The following is an 18,810-nucleotide window of genomic DNA, read 5'->3' on the forward strand; positions in this document are numbered from 1 at the left end:
ACTCTTTCCTGCCTATGCAGGGGGTCGGACTCGATGATCTATTGAGGTCCCCTCCAACCCTAACGTCTATGAGTCTAAAAAGGTTGAGAACTGTCGCTGCCGTGCACTGCAGCAAAGGGGTCGGGACCTTAGAAGCTGTTAGGCGGGTACTTGTGATGCACGGAGTGGAATTAATTAGGCGGACACTTATCAGTTGCAAAGCAAGATTGTTTACTCACGCCGTCAAGGTGGTGAATAGCGGAGGTTAGAGATACTTGGTTAGTTACAGCTTAGGGTTCGTAGGTCGGTCTGCATAAGAGTTCGGTGGTCGGGCAGAAAAGGTTGGGCCGGCAGGTCGTTGATTTACGTCTGAGATTGGGTCGAGACGCGGGGAACTGACAAGTGATCAAATTGTCAGTTACTCTGATACGTGTGATCAGAGGTCTCCAAGGTGCGTACGGAGGTCCCCCTTCTTCCTCTTTGCGGAAGTGTATGTGGGTTTTATTTGTATAATAGCCGATTGGTTTTTGCCACGTCATAAATTTAATTAGAATCGCCAATTATTTATCAGTCTTCGCTAGGGTGTTATGATAGGGCTACTCCTCTATTTATTCTGACCAGTTATAATGATTTATGTAAAGCAAAGAAGGCAAAAGTTTTATCTCTGTTAGTGGTGCAGCAATAAATTTCTTTTTGACGTGCGCAGCAAAAAAAAAAAGCTGTTACTATCATTTGTTAACCCTTAGTTAACCTAGTGCAGAATGAAACTGTTTTAACTGGTATCTCTTGCTTGTGACATGGGCACTACTTAATTGGGTTGTGACAAGAACCAGTGCTGTAGGGGCTCAGATCTGGGTAATTTTTTCTTCTTGCAGAAACTTTTTGCATGTCTCCAAGATGTGGCCTTTCCTCTCCAACCTAAGCAGCTCTTCTCTGGGTTCTGACCAACTTGCATCTTTACTGCATAATCTTTTTTTTCTATCCTTTTACAAATTCCCTTTTGACCCACTTAGACATGTTGTTGCAAAAATATATTTCCTGGTTCTAACCATTTCATCCCTTCTTTGAATCTCAGTGCAAGCTCTCATTTCTCTTGCCTATCCAGCATACCTTCACTTTAAAGTACCTTCACTATTCAGTCTTACCTACCTATTATTCCCACTAGTTAAGTTTTCAGGCTAACAATTTCATGCTTCCTCTCAGATTCCCCTTGTTCCTGGGAAAAGCTCCATATAAACATTCACACTTCCTTCTTCAGGTCTGTCCTGTAGACTCTCTTTCAATTATGTCCACAAAAAACATAATATTTATGTTAGTGACCTGCTGAGAACCATGGAGGCAGGATCACAGATGCTTTGTCCTTTGTGCCCAAGTATAAGGAGATGCCAGACAGATCAGTAGCCATGAGAAATGCTGCTGTTCAGTGATAAGAACAAGATTTGCAGTTTACATAGGTTCATCTTGCCCAGTATCCTGTATCACAGTGGCAGAGAGTGGATGATGAAAGGCAGAATGAACTGGGTGTGACCTGGGTGGTGGTTGTTGCTCTTTTTCCCCCCCCCACTGTTTCTCAATCACTTGCAGCCTCCAGCATGTAAGAGCAAGGAAGTTTTATAATTCAGAGGTTGTATCCCTAATTCCCATGCTTAATAGCTACTGATGCCCCTTTCCTCCAAGAATGTGTCGAGTCCCTTTTTGAATCTAACTAAACTGTCAGCTTCCACAACATCTGGTGACAATAAGTTCCACACTTGAATTGCACACTGAAAAAAATTACTTTTGTTATATTTAAACTTGCTACCTACTAGTTTCATTTCCTAATTGGGCTAGGCATTTATTATTTATTAATAATACAAGAATTCAAGTTTCAATACAAGAACCGCTTGTTCTTGTATTGTGAGATTAGTAACTAATAAATCCCCCTCTGCTTTCTTTGCCACTTGGTAATTTGTAAGCTCTGTTCATGTCCCCCGTCAAGCATCTCTTCTCTAAATTGACTAGGCCTGGCCTCTTTTAGTCTTTCCTTATATGGAAGCTCTTCCATGCACTAATGATCCTTGTTGCCCTTCTTTGGACCTTGTCTCATTCTCTGTATCCTTTCTGAGACGTGGGGACCAAAACTGGGCATAATATTCAAGATGGGGATACGCCATGGGTTTATAAAGGGCCATGATTCAAGGCTGGGAGGTCTTGCACAGCTACAAAGCAAGGCTGCTTGACTGAAACATCTAGTATAGGTGTGGGCAATTATTTTGGCTGGAGGGCTATTAATGAGTTTTTGTGAGATGTTGAGGGCCCCATGAGTAGTCCCGCCCCTTGACAAGTGACCTGCCCACTAGTTGCCATTTTGGGACTGGAAGTCCTGCCCCAACCCCTGACTTCTGCCACTGGAAGTCCCTCCCTTTGCCCCCAGAAGTACTCCTTTTGGGAAGAGGGTTTTGCCATCTTGGAATTGGAAGAAAAGCAACAAATCCAGTACTAAAAATCAAACATCTATTATAACATTTTATTTTTAAAAATATACATATTTTTTGTCCTTGTTTGTGTGTTTTCATAGTGTATATTGAGGCGATAGCAAAATAGCTCAAAATAAAGACTTACTCTTGTATATTGTGGTTGGGATGCTGGATGGGGGTGGTGAGAGGGAGGATATGTGGGTGTGGTGGGGTGTGCATAATGGACACATGGGTATTCTGGAGTGACAGCCCTTCCCGCACGTAGGGCAGGGCAGACAGGCCTGCTGAGCCCTAGGGCTGTGGCTGGTGGCTGCTTGCAGCACCCGTGGCCTTGGTTACTGGGATCCATAGGTCCACACTTCCCCTGCCTCCTGCCATTGCTGTGGAAGCCAGTGGGCTTGGGGGCTGTGGTATACATGAGCTCCTGATGTCACCATCTCCAAGCCCTGGGCTTAGCATGGCTTTGCTGTGCAGGGTAGAAGGGATGGTTACAAAGGAGCTAGTCATGGAGAGGCCACACATGTATGAGCAAGCCAGTGGGCATGCTCCCCCTGAGCCAGTCAGCACCCTGTGGCTCCTCCCCACCACTGCCAACAGTACACAGCCCCAGCCTGGCCCATGCTCGCTCCAGACCTGTCCCAGCCAGAGTGGACTGGCTGGAACCCATGCACACAGCACTGACCCTGCCCCGTGCCTGCTCTACAGCACCTGTCCACGCTGAGCAGTGGCCGGGCAGGAGCTGCTGCTGGCATTGGGTGGGGGGGAAAGTGGCCCCTCACCAATGCTGGGCTGTTCTTGCTGCCCAGAGCCTGTGCCTGGGCTACTCTGCAGCTCCTCTGCCATAGTCACTGCCATCTTTGGGACGTCCTGCAGGGCAGCGGTGGCAGTGCGGAGGAGCTGCAGGGCAACACTTTCACAGGCTCTGGGAGGCTGCAGCAAGAACTGCTGGAGGGGGGGTTGCTTTTCCCCCCTGCTTAGCAGCAGCTTCTACCTGGCTGCTGCTGCTGCTCAACGCAAGCAGGCAGTACAGAGCAGGCTGGGATGGACTGGAGTCAGGGCTGGGGCCCGTGGCGGTAGCAGCTGAAGGGAGCTGCCACCACCTGGACTGCCTGGAAAGACTGTCCAACTGCAGAGCCACCCCAGCCCTGCTGCATGCTCAGGGGGCAGCAGGACCTGCCACGGGCTGGAGAAAGATCCTCTGCAGGCTGGATCCAGCCCGTGGGCTGTATTTTGCCCACCCCTGATCTAGTAGAATGACAGCTAATGCAGGGTGAGCAGCTTTTCTTTCATAAATCCTTGCTATGTGACTGGAAGCAGTTTTTTGCTGCCATAAGCATTTGCAAAAACAGTGGAACCAAATGCACTTGCATGTGCTTGCTTAAAGTCAGTTTGGTTTTGCAGGCTTCCACAGACTACTAGGTGTTCTTTAGAAGGAAGAGAGAATTAAAAGGAAGATGCAAAATATTTGGTCTCAAATTGGAGAACCTTGGACCTTGTTTAAAATGCACTACATTGACTTAATAAGTAGATGCAAATTTTGTCTGATAAACTATAGTGCTTTCTTGCAAAATTAGATAATCTAGTGACCCCCTCTCCTCTTTGTTACTGTTGTCCTACCTAATGTTAGTGGATACTTTGAAAGTGTGCTGAATGAAGACATACCAGAGATTCTGCTGATGGATAACCTTGAACACTTCCTGCTTTACAGTGGCTCTGAACTATGGAATTTATAAACAAGACCTTCCAGCTCCAGAAGACAAACCACGGATAGTAGTGTTTGTGGACATGGGACATTCTGCATTTCAAGTATTGGCCTGTGCTTTTAACAAGAGTAAGCTAAAGGTAGTCAAATCTGATATGCCCATTTGTGTTTTATAATGCTTGGCAGTGTAAAGTATAATAAAGACTGAAAAAACCCTGTATCGCCACTAAAACATGCCTAAATTGAAAAGCATCTCTCTCTGTTGATCAGCAGGGGTTGCTGCAGATTGTGAATTAAGTTGTCTTGGGGGAAGTGGAATGTATAACTTAAGTGGATGACAAACTGCTTTTAGAAAGCTAACTGTTGTATGTTACAATCTAAATATGCGAAATGTAATGAAATACAGCAGTAAGCCTTACACTTGCTGGCCACCTTAGAACATATCTTGGGCAGAGGTAGAATATACAAGACTAAGTTCCAGCTGTACACCTTTGTTTAAACAAAACTTTGGAAGCAGTTATTAAATGCATGGAAAGTGGTACTGTGGTTACAAAGATTAAAAATTCTAGTTCTCTTAGTATTTTCTGCTTGTATCACATTATATTTAGAATGAAAGTGGCTTGCACTCTTACTTGGAGTGGTGTCACTGAGGTTGTCATACTGGGTGGACATATATGGATGAAAGCCCTTAATATGCTGGCTTGTCATCTAGCTTCTTTTTTAAACATAGGCTTGCCTCCATAAGTAAAGACCAAATTCTGCTGATATGATTGACTGATTCTGAAAGTCTACAAATTGGAACAAGTAAGCCAGTGTTCTGCTTTTTATGAAACAAAGACTAGCTGGTATTGGTGAACAAGCAGTGTTCTAGCTGGCCATCAAATGTAAAACCAAAATGATTATGTTCTTTCAAACCAGGTGCTTGGCACAGCCTTTGACCCCTTCCTAGGTGGAAGAAACTTCGATGAAAAGTTAGTGGACCATTTTTGTGCAGAAATAAAAGCAAGGTACAAATTGGATCCAAAATCCAGAATCAGAGCACTTCTTCGTCTATACCAGGAGTGTGAGAAACTGAAGAAATTAATGAGCTCTAACAGCACAGATATTCCCTTGAATATTGAATGCTTTATGAATGACAGAGATGTGTCTGGGAAACTGAACAGGTGAGTTACAGCTAAGAAAACCAGAACGTTATTTTAAGAATCCCAACAACTCAACAGTTGTTTTTATTTTCTCGAGTTCTAAAAAACATCAGTACAGAACTTCAGTTTAGTACTTTTCAGTAGTTTTAAAACAAATGTTAATCGTCATTATTACCAGTGATGTAACCAGGGAGAGATGGCCAGGGCAGATGCTCCAAGTGCCAACTGAAAAGGTGGAGGCAGCAAGGGAATAAGGAAAAAGGGTTGCCACTACACCCACACAACTCTGCTGCCGGTGGCAGTAGCTGAAAGTTGCTGCTGACTCTGCGGGTAGGAGCTGCCCTGGGTGCCTGGCCATGTTATACCTTTTGGTACAGTCAGTGGCATAAGGAAAGTAGATAAGTTTTATATAATCCAATTTAAATTGCCATATTAGAATACCAGTGCAGCATGTCTGCATATGTTTTCCCACAAAAGAGTTGAAATGGCCCCTCTTTCCAGCACAACCTTGGGTCTGGAACAGGGGTAAGCAAATTATGGCCTATGGGCCAGATTCAGCCCATCAACTGATTGGATTTGGCCCACAGATGGGTGCCTGCCCTGTTGATTGTATTTGGCCTGGGGTCCTGCTGACACCCACCTGGAGCAACCTGCACCGTGCTCCTGCTTACCCTGGCCCAGCTTGCACAGCTTCTTGGTGGGGCTGCTCCCAGTGCAGCTGGAGCTGCCCAGGTACTGCTTGGCTCCCCCCCACTTCCTGCAGCTCTTCCTCCTGCCCCTGCTGCACCACTCCAGGTAGCACTGGAAGGCGAAGGCAGCTGTGGGGATGTATGCCGGGCACCATATGCTGTGGGGGGGGAGCTGCAGCCGGTTGGCTTCTTTCCCAGCGCATGGGGCTCCAGCTCCAGCTTCCAACCACCTTTAACCTACTGCAGGTGGCTGCTCATCATGCCAGGTGGTTGGAATGGGTGGAAAGCAGCTGGGAGCTGGAGCCCCACGCACTGGGGCAGGAGCTGTGCAGCTGCAGCTTCCTCCTTGCTTGGCTGGGTATCTGCTGCTTGGCATGTGTCCCCGTGGCTTCCCTGTGCTACCTGCTTCCCAGAGCAATGCAGAAAGAGGAGGAAGAGCTGCTGGAGGCAGGGGGAGCTGAGCAATACCAAGACAGCTGCAGCCCCATCAGGAGTAGCTCCACCAGGAAGTTATGCACACTGGCCAGACCTGGGGCTGGCAGGAACATGGTGCATGCAGGTAGCCCCAGGCAGGAGCGGGCAGGGCTTGACCCCATAAAGAGTGGTGCAGGAGCAGCTGTGGGCCAGATGCAGGGGGAGGTGAACCACCTGCACTGCACCGCTTGGGGAAGCTCTGCTGCACACACACCCTGCCCCCTGACTGGCATCTGGGACTTGGAGCATGGGCAGCCCCCCCACACCCACCCCTGTGCTAACCTCTCCACATGCAATGTACAAGAGTAAGACTATTTTGAGCTATCATGCAATTGCCTCTATATATGCTGCTCAAATAAACCATAAATGAGGACAACAAATATATATATTTTTAACTTAATTTAAAATGTTATAGTAGATGCTTAATGTTTAGTATGTTTTTTGTTTTTAGCTATAATTTGTTAAAATGGTATCTTATAAAAGATTTTGTCTGTGGCCCTCAGCAGCTCACCAAAACTCATTAAGTGGCCCTCCCCTGTTCTAGAAAGAAACTTACACCTACCCCTGCACACACAATACAGCTTTACAGTGTAAAGCACTGGCACTCAACCTTTATTGTATCGGGACCCATTTGTAAACAGCAGTGGCCAGCCCTCCAGTGTGTTGGGGTAGGGGGTGGGTGTGTGGGGCATGGGGGGGACCCAAGCAGCCCCTTGCAGGCTGGAACTCTGACAGCCTGCAAGAGAGAAACTAGTTTTCCCACATTTTTCTCCTTTAAAGGAGAATCCATTTTTAAAGTTCGTTGATCCACCTTTGAAGTTTGTTTGTGCCCCCTTCATATATTATTGGGATCCACTTTCGGGTTGTGACCCACAGGTTGTGAAATGCTGGTCTGAAGCAATGAGAGTTGTTACATATGCATTATACTGTTGTAAATCCATGAGAATGAGGAAACAATTAACCTACACAGTGGTTCAATAACTATTGTATTGGTGGAAAAAATATGAAATGGGGGAGGGTTGTGATTACATCTTGGATGATATACTGCCAGCTACTTGTGGTTATGATACAGCCTGTGCTTATGGATGGAGGATATACACTATTAAACAGCTGATTCACACATGAACCGTACAGTGAGAAGCTAACTGCTTTGTAAAGTTTTTCTGAGTACTATAGTTTTTTGATGTTTCAGAAAGGATTTGAATTTTTTTACAAACGGAAAGTAATAAAAATGCACGTGCTGCTGAAGTCTTTAATCATTTGCAGTAAGGCATTGGATCCCTGCTGAGTTGAAGGATAAAATTTGACTAAAAGGCAAAGTTTGTGAAGAAGGCTTTATGTTCAGTTGTCCCCTCATCCAACATGATGTGTGTGTATGGTGCAGAAACTGTTGGTTATATGTGCAGTGGTCAATAGTTTGGTTTCTTTTGGCTTTTGTTTAATTGCTCATTGCACCAGATCCCTCCCTGATTTCACATTTTTGTCAAGTTTTGTGTAATTTATGAACTGTACTAACATTGAGGAGTATGAACCTCAGTTGACAGTCTTTCTCCTAAATATATCTAGAACAAACTAATTACATAAAGCCAAACAATATAAACACTAAGCCTATGTAATATGTTTCTTGAACTGGTCTGGTTGCTTCTTTTACTGGGGGGGGGAGTTAACAAGCATTCATGCCTTGTTCTTAAGGCCCTTTTAGAAGTTGGTCCTAACCGTGGAATAGTTACCATAGGCCTCTGTAACAGTCATCTCTGCACATCCATGGAGAGATGTTGCAGATGCTATGAGGTTCCATTGTGGAGTTCGGAGATAGATGATGTAAATCTCAGAATGCTTTGGCAGGGAGGTTGCTGTAACCAACATTAACTTTTGCCTCCCTGCCCCTGCTGAATAATACTAACAAAGTTTTAGCTTAAACATGGAAGGAATTTGACCATGTAATTGACTTAAATCCTTGTCTTGCGCTAACCCATAGTGATAAATGGAAGTTCATGGGGGGGGGGTTGTTCATTGTTGTATTTGCAGGGGAAAAAAACCATGTTGATAGAGAACTGGAGAACAGAGTGTTACATGGGTGACTGCTTATACTGGAGTGGTTTTGCTAATTTACGTTTATTGCAGACAAAGTAACAGTTGGATATTTGTGCCTGGAGCTTTTTTGGAGAAGGGTTTCCACAGCACAAGACCCACCAAAACTGCCTGCATCCTTAGTTGGTTATGTCTCTATAGAAGGGATAAGTTATTTCCTAAAATGCTCATTTCACTTGTTTGGTCTTGGTTTATAAGAATGTCTGTGGGGTTTTTTTTATAGCAATATGTGGGAAAGTTGTATAGTAGCTGTTCATGCTCTGCCCATACTGGGACTATCCCTTAAGTTGAGTACTGTGACCAACCACTGCTGCTGCCTTCCCAGGTACAGTGCAGGCCTTATGGTCCCCACACCCAGCAGGTGTTCCTCCTTCCCAGTTTTGCCATGTCACTGAAATGCTGCATGTTGATGCTCTCAATGAGCAGGACTCTGGGCTGGGGGAACCCGGCTCAGCTGTGTGTAGTACCTCACAGTTTAGACTCTTCATTGTGTCCTGGTGCCAGGTTTCTTACAAGTGCTGCTTCTCTGCAGTATGCTTTAGTCAGTGTGTGCATCTATAGGAGATGAATTAGTCCAATGCACATTAAGCTACTGTGCATTAGTACAGCTGGCAAAAACCATGCTAATGTGCAGTAGCTTTAGTCCAGTGTGTATTAAGCATCATACAAACTGTTAGTCTGTGTTAATGTGCAGTAGTGCCAATTATAGCACATTACGTTAGTACCTGTTGTTATTACAGGGTACTTCTTACACGTATTCCGTTTGACTAGCTTTAAGTTTAAACACCCCTGCCACCATTTTTAAGCGTGAGGACACTGTGCACAAGACACAGGAGACTGCTGGGGCACGGTAACTGCCACACTCCAGCAGACTCAGTTAATCAAGTCTGCTCTGATGTGCTGGAATTCCAGTGCGACAAAACAGCCTCCACACTTGTGTATAGGTGCGCAGAGCTACTAAACTTAATGCCCCATTATTATGGTCCATTAATGGATGTGTAGACACACCCAGTGTTACCTGTCCTGGCTTCTCTGTTGGGAGTGCTATCGTCTTTCACTGTTGGAGTATTTCTGACTGTTGCTGCTGAGACCCAGTCTTAAAAAGATATCAAGGGTGGGGACTTAGAGCTGTTTAATTATTCTTAAAGAGCCCTTCCCCTTCCTCCTTACGCTGGAGACTAAATGGGATTCTGTTACAGGCACCTTCACAAACACTTAAGCATTTTTAAAGTTAAGAGAAGTTGTGATGGCTTAGTCCAGAGGTAGGCAATTATTTTGGCTGGCGGGCCACTTAACAAGTATTCATGAGCTGTGGAGGGCTGCAAGGGTAGCCCTACCCCTTGACAGGTACCCTGCCCCCTTGTTGCCATATTGGGAGCAGCAGTCTTGTCCCTACCCCTGACCTTTGCCACTGGAAATCCCTCTCCCCTACCCCTGGAAGTACTCGTTTTGAGAAGAGGGGTTTGCCATCTTGGAACTAGAAAAAAACAAATTATATAACACTTACCATAACACTTTAATTTGATTTGAAAGAATATTTTTGTCCTGGCTTTGTGTCTGTGTAATGTGTATATAAAGGCAATTGCATAATAGCTCAAAATGAAGCCTTGCTCTTGTATGCTGTGGGAGGGATGGGTATGGGGTTTGTGGGATGTGTGTGTGGGAGCGGAGGGGAGGGGAATGTGGGCGCATAGGTATGGTGGAGTGTGCATGTGGGCCCCCCCACCCCCCCCCATGAACATGACCCTCCATTGCACACAGCTCCTGCCTGCCAGTGGCAGCAGCAGGCGGCAGGAGCTTGGGGCCAGCGGCAGGCAGAGTCCCCCAGTAATGTGGTCCTAGCGAACCACAGGACTGCATATGGCCAGGCCACCGGCTTCATCGCACGGGGCATGCCTGAGCCTTGCACTGCTGGGCGGAGCTCTGCGCAATGAAGCCAGTGGTGCAGGTCATGGGACTTGGCCAGGGTGGCAGGGAGAGGGGAGGAGCCAGCCCATCTCCACAGTGTGGAGCCTCCCTGCCATTCCCCAGGACTTGAGTGGGACCAGGCTGGCAGCTCCATTGTGCAGGGCTCCCCCTGGAGGCACATGGCTCAGGTAGAGAACCTGGGAACTGCATGTGAGCTCTGGTAAGCCTCGTATGATGGAACCAGGGGGACCCCTCGCCCCTGCCAACCTGGGCTGCGCATTCCTGCCACCCCACCAGCCCCAGCCCTAGGGCACTGGTGCAGGACCTGTGCTCTTGCCCAGATGCCACTTTATCTGCTGCTGCCTTTGCCCTGCTGCTTCCCTACCTTCCTGCTTGCCTGCTGCCTCTGACACTCCCCTCCCCACTGCTGCTTCTCTACCTGTGGGCGCAGGGTCAGGGCCATCCCACAGGCAAGGGTTCAGATGCAGCATGAGTTGCCCCTGCAGGAGTGAGCAGGGCTCAGCCCCACGTAAGCACAGCAGGAGCTGCTCGGGTCCAGGCCGGGCTGGTACAGGATATTGGAAGGCACCCACCCAGGAGCTGAATGAAATTGCCTGGTGAGCCAAACCTGGCCTGCAGACCGTATTTTGCCTGTCCCTGGCTTAGTTTGTTTTATTACAACATACAGTTAAAAACAGTTGGTCAGGATCTAGTCTCAAACCTCCAAAAATTTCTAGATCCCAGTTTGAAGAATTATGTGCTGACCTCCTTCAAAGGATAGACGTGCCTCTCCTTTCCTTAATGGAACAAATGCAGCTTAAAGTGGAAGATGTGACTTCTGTTGAGATTGTGGGTGGAGCAACACGCATTCCAGCTGTTAAAGAGAGGATTGCAAAGTTCTTCGGGAAGGATGTCAGCACAACATTGAATGCAGATGAAGCAGTAGCAAGAGGCTGTGCTCTCCAGGTATAGTATTCACAGTACCTCTTTTTCTCTTGAATCTGAATTCTTGGGCACACTTTTTGATGAATTGACCATGTAGTTATGATGACTCACAAGAAGAACTCTTAAAGCAACATAGGAAACATGCTGGCTGCTGCAACAATTGGTACTTAAAGCTGTATCGCTTACTGATTGAGTGAACTACAAACACTCACTACACATTACCTGGCTTGAGCTCTTAGAGCAATTACCATTTTTTCTGAAACTCCTAATTCTGTCTTGTCAAAGTACTTCATTCTCTGTCACCCTTCTGGCCTATTCTGTTGATGCTGCTGAGTGTTTATGAAACACTTAGTTTCGAAACTTGACTGACAAGCAGAAATCTAGGCAATACAAATGAGCAAAAACAGTAAGACTCTAAGGCAGGGGTGTCAGCCGGGGGTAGACGTACCCATGGAGGTACTTGGAAAGGGGCTAGGGGGTACGCTTAGGTGGGCAGGGATGGAGCACTGCCACTCACCACCCCGCATCACCACCTCCCAGGAGCAGGAAGGTGAAGAGGGCAAGGGCAACAGCTCCCATCTGTGGGGCCACACAGGTGCTGCCTGGCCGGCCACATTCCTTAAAGGTTGAAAAATCCTGCTCTAAGGCATTCAGGGCATTATCTTTTGCCACTTTTGTCATTGCTTTGGCTATGGAATACATCTGACTACATTTTGGAAGCATGTGACCTAGGAAGATCATCTCTGGCAGGAATGATTTAGTTCAGCGGTTCCCAGACTGACAGATTGCACACCACTAATTTTAAAATGATACAACCTTAAGAACCACTGGCAAACTTTTGTCATATAAAGTAATTATAATAAATCTGCTAATGTGTACCACTGACAGATTGTCTGCATACCACTCGTGGTACCCATACCACACGTTGCGAACCAGTGATTTAGTTAAGTGTTTTTACTCAGCCTTTGAAAGGTATATCACCAATATATTCAAATGGTTTATATCTAGTGCCAAAGAACACAACCCTTCTCTGCTGCTGTTTCTCACCCTCTATGGCATGCAATGCTTACAGTTACTGTTGAATTTGTCCAAGCTATTGAGGCTGAGAAATGGCAGTATGGGTGGTGTGTAGTGGAGGTGGCAGCAAGTGGCTTGGGTACTGTGGAAGGGGATGCTGTGGAGAAGAGTGATGGCCTGAGACAGGGCATTGGCAGCGTGTCAGTCTATGAAAGGTTGCCAAGTCCTGCACTCCGTATTTATGGAAGTAGTCAAGTTAGCAACAACTGCAGTGGGCTGCACACTTGAACTGCTGAATGCATGCAGCACAACCACCTGACTCTCAGAGCACTGAAGTTCTCTTGACGGGTTAAGCAACAAGATGAATTTAGATTAATCTTGGTTCCAATATTTATTTTGCGGCAAACCAGAATTAGTCTTATAAAATAAAGGACTCTTCACATTCTTCAGGCCCAACACTTTAATGTGAGGATCATTTTGTCTTCTCTCGGATTAAGCTCTCGTTTAAACAGTTAATTTTATCCAGTTCTGTTTTAGTGTAGTCAATACAGTGTGGCTTTTTCACTAACAGTTAAAGAAAAGGAAGTTTTAAGGTGTACAACTTGCACAAATAACCAGTGGTAACAGCGCTTTGTTTATCTTCCAGTGTGCAATTCTTTCTCCAGCTTTCAAAGTGAGAGAATTCTCTGTGACAGATGCAGTCCCATTTTCCATATCTTTGCTGTGGAACACAGAAGCAGATGATACTGAAGGGTAAGTAGCTTAAAATTTAGTTATCTTTTGGATGTGGGCATTGCAAGATCAAAGGATTCATGTGTGCGTTTTAACTTGGGTCTTGATGTTCCACTGCAAAGCACTTGTCAGTTTTGACTGTGGTTTTGTGGTAATGATGTAGGATGAAAAACACTTTGGCTTACTTTAAAGTCAATCTGAATGAATTATCCCCACCCAGAATATGAAGCGTTTAGTAACTCAAACTTGGAGGAAGCCTCTTATACCACTGGTGTTCTGAGACCACTGACTAATAAGCAATATTATTTCATTTCTCTACATTAATCTGTAATCTTTCTTAACTAAGCGGTGATCTAGAAGAGCTAGTGACTACAAGACTTGGCTTGTTACGGCTTCCTACTGCTTCATTCTGATTCTTGCATTGCTCAGAGCAACCAAGCAGGAAGGTAAACATGGCAGCGACAGCAACCTACTGTCTCTGATTTAAGCGGGGCTAATGGGAGTGGTGAAACTTTACCCCTTGTCGCAGTACTGTTCTGTAGGATTCCTGCTATGTCGGAGTAGCAAAGTTGCATCTGAAATGATAGAGTTGATGACTGAGGCGGTGACAAACTAACACATCTGGCAATATTATCCCAGAATATTTGCTGTTCCCTGGAACTTCCCTCTGTCTTTCTTTCTTGCTAATCATTTCCTAAAGAGAACTACTTATCAAAGGTCAATTGTAATCCTGTTGACCCAAAACTGGCCAATGTGAACTGTAAATCAGCCACCTTATTCCAAGTAGTAAAGCGTTCTCTACTCTTATGCTAAACCTGTTTTAATGCCTTCGGTGCTGCAGGATTCCATTCCAACGCTTCTGAAACAAAGGGGGCACCTGTAGTGAACTAGCTGTACTGTGCCATACCAACAGAGAGCACTAATTTATACTTGGGGGGGGTTCCATACAATACTGGGCAAAACCACTGTAAGTTAGGCTGGCCAGAAGTGCGGCTGTCTTGATTTATACAGAGAGATTTAGATGAAGGTAAATTGCCTAACTCTCCTAGGGGCTTCGCTGGCCTGTCTAGATTGGGAGGAGTAATGTGGTAGGACCATCTTTCCTGCTGTCGTGGTTCCTGATGTGGTTTTTGTGCTTTCATGTTAATAGTTAGTGACTGAGTGAACAGGATCTGTCCCTTATCCCGTAAGAGCAGATAAAGTAGAAGTTGCTGGTTCCCCCTCTCCCCTCATGTTTTTTCATCAGCCTGAGTTTAGTCATGTCCCTTTCTCATCCAGCACTGCTGTATACAACCTAGCAATTGTTCTTTAGCAGGCAAAGCTGCTGAAGATAAATTGTGTTCCCAATTTCTCAGAAACGTGCTTTCTGTGGCAGTTAACGTCTCACTTAGCCAGGCTTCCAAGACTAGGGTTCAGCAAGGAGGGAGAGCAAATTTCTTGGAAATGGGAAGGAATTAAACTGACAAAGTGGAGGCAAGAGCTTAGAAAGCAGAAGAATGCTGGATGCTCCAGTCGCTTATTCTGTTAGAGCAAGAACGGAGGAACGTTCCAGTGTTTGGGTTCTCTTGACTGAGCCAGAGAAAGCAAATTACCAGGCAAGTGGGAATGTAATCGGCTCTTAAGATTCCATGATGAAGCATGTTACAGAAGTGCAAATTAAACCTTCAACTATGTTATTTCAAAGGAGTAGAGGAAGATTTGACTAAAACTCAAGTTATGCAGGTCTGTCAATTTCCTACCCATAACTAAACTGGATTGCTCATGAGATTCTAATGGGAGTGAAGTGTGATAGTTTAAGTGTAAAATTAAGTTGCTGCTCTGTGTATAGTTTTATAGCAAATATGCATTTTTGGAAATATTCCTGAAACATTGTCAAAGTATACAACATTTCTCCAAGGAAGTTTGAACCAGTCAATGCTGTTCCAGTGAAAATAACTCTTATTTGATATTAACTGTAGGGTTCATGAAGTCTTCAGCAGAAATCATGCAGCACCTTTTTCTAAAGTCCTCACCTTTTATAGAAAAGGTCCATTTGAACTGGAAGCTTTCTATTCTGATCCTAAAGTTGTTCCATATCCTGAGTCAAAGATTGGTAAGTGATTGTTCTGATGAAGTGGCACTCTCCTGTCTCAAATCATTTGGTATAACTTTATCGCTGCTTTAACAAAGACTGTGTAATGTTTATATATACAACAGTTGTTTTCTATTATTGGATTTGCGTAGTCTTTGATATCCAGAGATTTGGTTTTAATTTGGCCCAGTTTACATGAGATTGAGTTAGGATTTAGTTTGGTTTCCAATAGCCTTTTCCAGAGTGCAAATTAAAGTTTGCTAAGAAGTATAGCATTGTACTGCATAATCATTTTATTTTAAAGGATTTATTCATGTTTCTATTAGTCCAGTTTTCCACCTTGTATCACAGCAGTCTGATTTTTAAAATATCCATAAACCCCTCTCCTGAAAACAAAGCTGCTGTCATTTCACTTTTACTAGAGAATTCAAAGCCAGAGAATTAAAAAGGCTTTTGTTGCTTTTACTCTTGTAGTGTTTCCTTGTAATGTTTAATCAAAGTTGTTGAGGGTTGTTTGTTTTGATTCTGGTTTTGGGTTGTGTTGGTGGTGGGGGGTGGGGGTTACATTAGCCTTGCATTGGTCAGGCTTGTTCAGGCCACCTTTTGATTCATGAGAACTGAGGTCATAACCTTTGTGCTGGTGCAAAACACTATTCTTCAGAGGGCAGGGAGTGTGCACAGCATAACTGCTGCCATCATGGGCAGCCAGTGCTGGCACACGTGTGTGCATGCAGCAGCAAGAGCAACGGAAAGGAGTAGTAGCAGGACAGGAGTCTGAGAGCCACAAATTGGACAGTCCTGATATAGAAAACTAATTTGGAACTCTCACTCCTAAGCAACTGTTATAAGTATAACTTGCCCTAGTTGTTGGTGCATACCTATATAGTGTGTGTATGTGTATATACAGGAAATACTCATATTATTAAATAAGTCCATTTTAATCAAGTTGCATGAACCAAAGCTGTATAGCCTTAGCCAGTTTTCTTTCTCAGCTTCCCAATACGTATTTAAAACTTTCTGGGAGTTTTAACTCATTTTGACTCCTGTATCAAAGTACATTATTAGACTTTTTTATTCCTAATAGAGTTGAAACTGGAGTAAGCTTATTTTTTTTACATTGTTCTATATTGAACATTAACTTGCAGAAAAGACAGATACTCATTTCTATCTCTGTATTGGTTTTAGCCCCTTGCTTTAGTAAATCTTATAATCCTTTTTATCACTCAATACTAACAAGTGCAGGGTACTGCACCTAGGGAGAGAGAACCAGCAGCATGCCTACAAGCTGGGAAATTCCCTTCTTGTCAGCACAGAGGCAGAAAAGGATCTTGGAGTCATTATTGACTCAAAGATGAACTTGAGCCACCAATATGGGGACGCAGTCAGGAAGGCTAACTGCACCTTGTCATGCATCCACAGATGCATCGTGAGCAGGTTCAAGGAGGTGATCCTCCCCCTCTATATGACATTGGTCAGGCTGCAGTTGGAGTACTGCGTCCAGTTCTGGGCGCCACCCTTCAGGAGGAATGTGGACAACATGGAGAGGGTCCAGAGGAGGGCCATTCGTGTGATCCAGGGCAGCAGGGCAGATCCTATGAGGAGAGGCTATGAGACCTGAACCTGTTCAGCCTCTACAAGAGAAGGCTGAGAGGGGATCTGGTGGCTTTCTATAAACTGGCCAAGGGGGACCAGCAGGCAGTGGGAGTCCCTGTTCCCCTCAGCACTATTGGGAGTAACAAGGAATAACAGCCATGAGTTGACAGGGTACATTCAGGCTAGGTATCAGGAGGGGCACTACTTCACAGTCAGGGCAGCTAGGATCTTGAACCAACTTCCAAGGGAAGTGGTGCTGGCTCCTATCCTGGGGGTCTTTAAAAGGAGGCTAGATAGATACCTTGCCAGGGTCGTTTGACCCCAGCATCCTTTCCTGCCATGGCAGGGGGTCGGACTTGATGATCTGCTCAGGGCCCTTCCGACCCTACTAACTATGAAACTGTACAGCTGTCTACAATTGAGGTTTTTATTTATTGCTTATTTTTCATGTCTTATAAATTCAGTGTCTGGAAATCCCATTCTGGACACTGAACAAATGCATCTGCCCTCAAACTTAAGCTATTATTAATTGGCTAAATTTTACCACATTTTTCTGCATTATTATTAGAATTAAATTACTCTCAGAACTGAGATTGGCACAGGTGTTGTGTAAGCATAGTCTGGATTACAGCATTTCTGTTATTAGTGCTGTTAGATTCTGGGCTGAGGCTGGAAGCCTGGAATTTAAGGGGATAAAATGTGTTGTCTTTCTATTAGGCATGTCTAGCATGAGATGAAGTTAAAACTGCAATTGCATGTTAAGGTAACTTATATTTCCCCTTCCTGTTCCCATTGTTGATGGGTTAAGCGTTCCCTGTAACTTCTGTTATCCGAGCTAGTCCTCGTGAACTTTTGCATTTTCTTTCTTTCTTTCCATAAGATGCATAATTCTATCTAATATGGCTTTACAGGGAACATACGTCAAATAATACCACATGAACTCTTGGTCACCTTTCTTTTTAGGTAGATACATTATCCAGAACATCGCAGCTCAGAAAGATGGAGAGAAGTCTAAAGTGAAAGTCAAGGTCCGTGTGAACACCCATGGCATTTTCAGCGTGTCTACTGCATCCATGATAGAACAAGTTAAAGCTGAAGAGAACGAGAATCTCAATGCTGAGGCTCAAGTAGAATCTCAGAACCAGCAGCCTCCTGAAGATGATGTAAGTTGGCTTTTTCTTTTCTATAGTTTATTTAAAAAATAAAATAAATTCTCATATAATAGCATGAGGAATTTTGCTAAGCTGTTGCAGGCTGCATCAGCACCCCCTCCTGTCCCCCTCCCAACAACTCACCAAAGCTCCCTGTGTGGGATGGGGCCACAGGACAGGTGGGCGAGGCCAGGATCATAGGGTGGGATTTTGCAGCAACGACAGTGCGGGACTCGGGCAGAGCCATGATCCACTGGCTGCACACCTCTGATGGGTGCCAATTTCTGGAGCCAGGGGAAGGCAGGGAATGGATCACAGCTCTGCCCTGACCCTGTGCTGTCACTGCCCCAAAATCCTGGCCCCAGATACAGCTTCCCACCTGTCTGCAGCCCCATTCCATGAGGCCCTCAGCTGGCCTCCATGGAGACCATGGGATTGCAAGGCAGTGATCATAGCTCTGCTCTGGGCCTCAGCCCCACACTGACCCCACGGCAATCCCAGGGTCTCCATGGAGACCGGCCAGCAGCTGCATAGGCAGGGTGTGCGGCTGGGATGGGGCTGTGTGTGGGTGGGGAGCTGAGTCTGGGGCCGGGGCCAGAATCTTGGGGCAGTGATAGTTTGGGGCTGGGGCAGAGTCGAAATCGTTCCCTGCATGCACCTGCCTACGGAACCCATGCCTGTTGTAGGGACGTGCAGACAGCAGATCACAGCTCTGGCCCCACACTATCACCACCCAAAGATCCCATGGTCTCCCCAGCCCCTCTCACCAATCTTGCTTCCAGACGCAGCTCTCTGCCAGCCTGTGTGGCCCCATCCAAGCCCCCATTTGTGGGTGTGGGGCAGACAGGCTGCAGTGCCCA

General features: G+C 45.5%; 1 protein-coding gene across 3 annotated transcripts in view; it reads left to right on the forward strand.

Annotated features, from left to right (window-relative positions):
* The window catches only part of HSPH1 (heat shock protein family H (Hsp110) member 1), a 50,424-nt gene that overhangs the window by 18,827 nt on the left and 12,787 nt on the right, over positions 1–18,810 (forward strand). Inside the window, exons 6-11 of one of the 3 annotated variants that reach the window (XM_025213643.1) lie at positions 4,144–4,277; positions 5,056–5,300; positions 11,179–11,407; positions 13,050–13,156; positions 15,094–15,227; positions 17,763–17,962. In XM_025213643.1, coding sequence (XP_025069428.1) covers positions 4,144–4,277; positions 5,056–5,300; positions 11,179–11,407; positions 13,050–13,156; positions 15,094–15,227; positions 17,763–17,962 — 1,049 coding nt within the window. Of the gene's footprint in view, positions 1–4,062; positions 4,278–5,055; positions 5,301–11,178; positions 11,408–13,049; positions 13,157–15,093; positions 15,228–17,762; positions 17,963–18,810 lie in introns of all 3 variants that reach the window. The other 2 variants (XM_025213644.1, XM_025213645.1) reach the window with 2 other exon arrangements.

This window comes from Alligator sinensis, unplaced genomic scaffold (assembly GCF_000455745.1).
Source record: "Alligator sinensis unplaced genomic scaffold, ASM45574v1 scaffold406_2, whole genome shotgun sequence".
In the NCBI taxonomy this organism is placed as follows: Eukaryota; Metazoa; Chordata; order Crocodylia; family Alligatoridae; genus Alligator; species Alligator sinensis.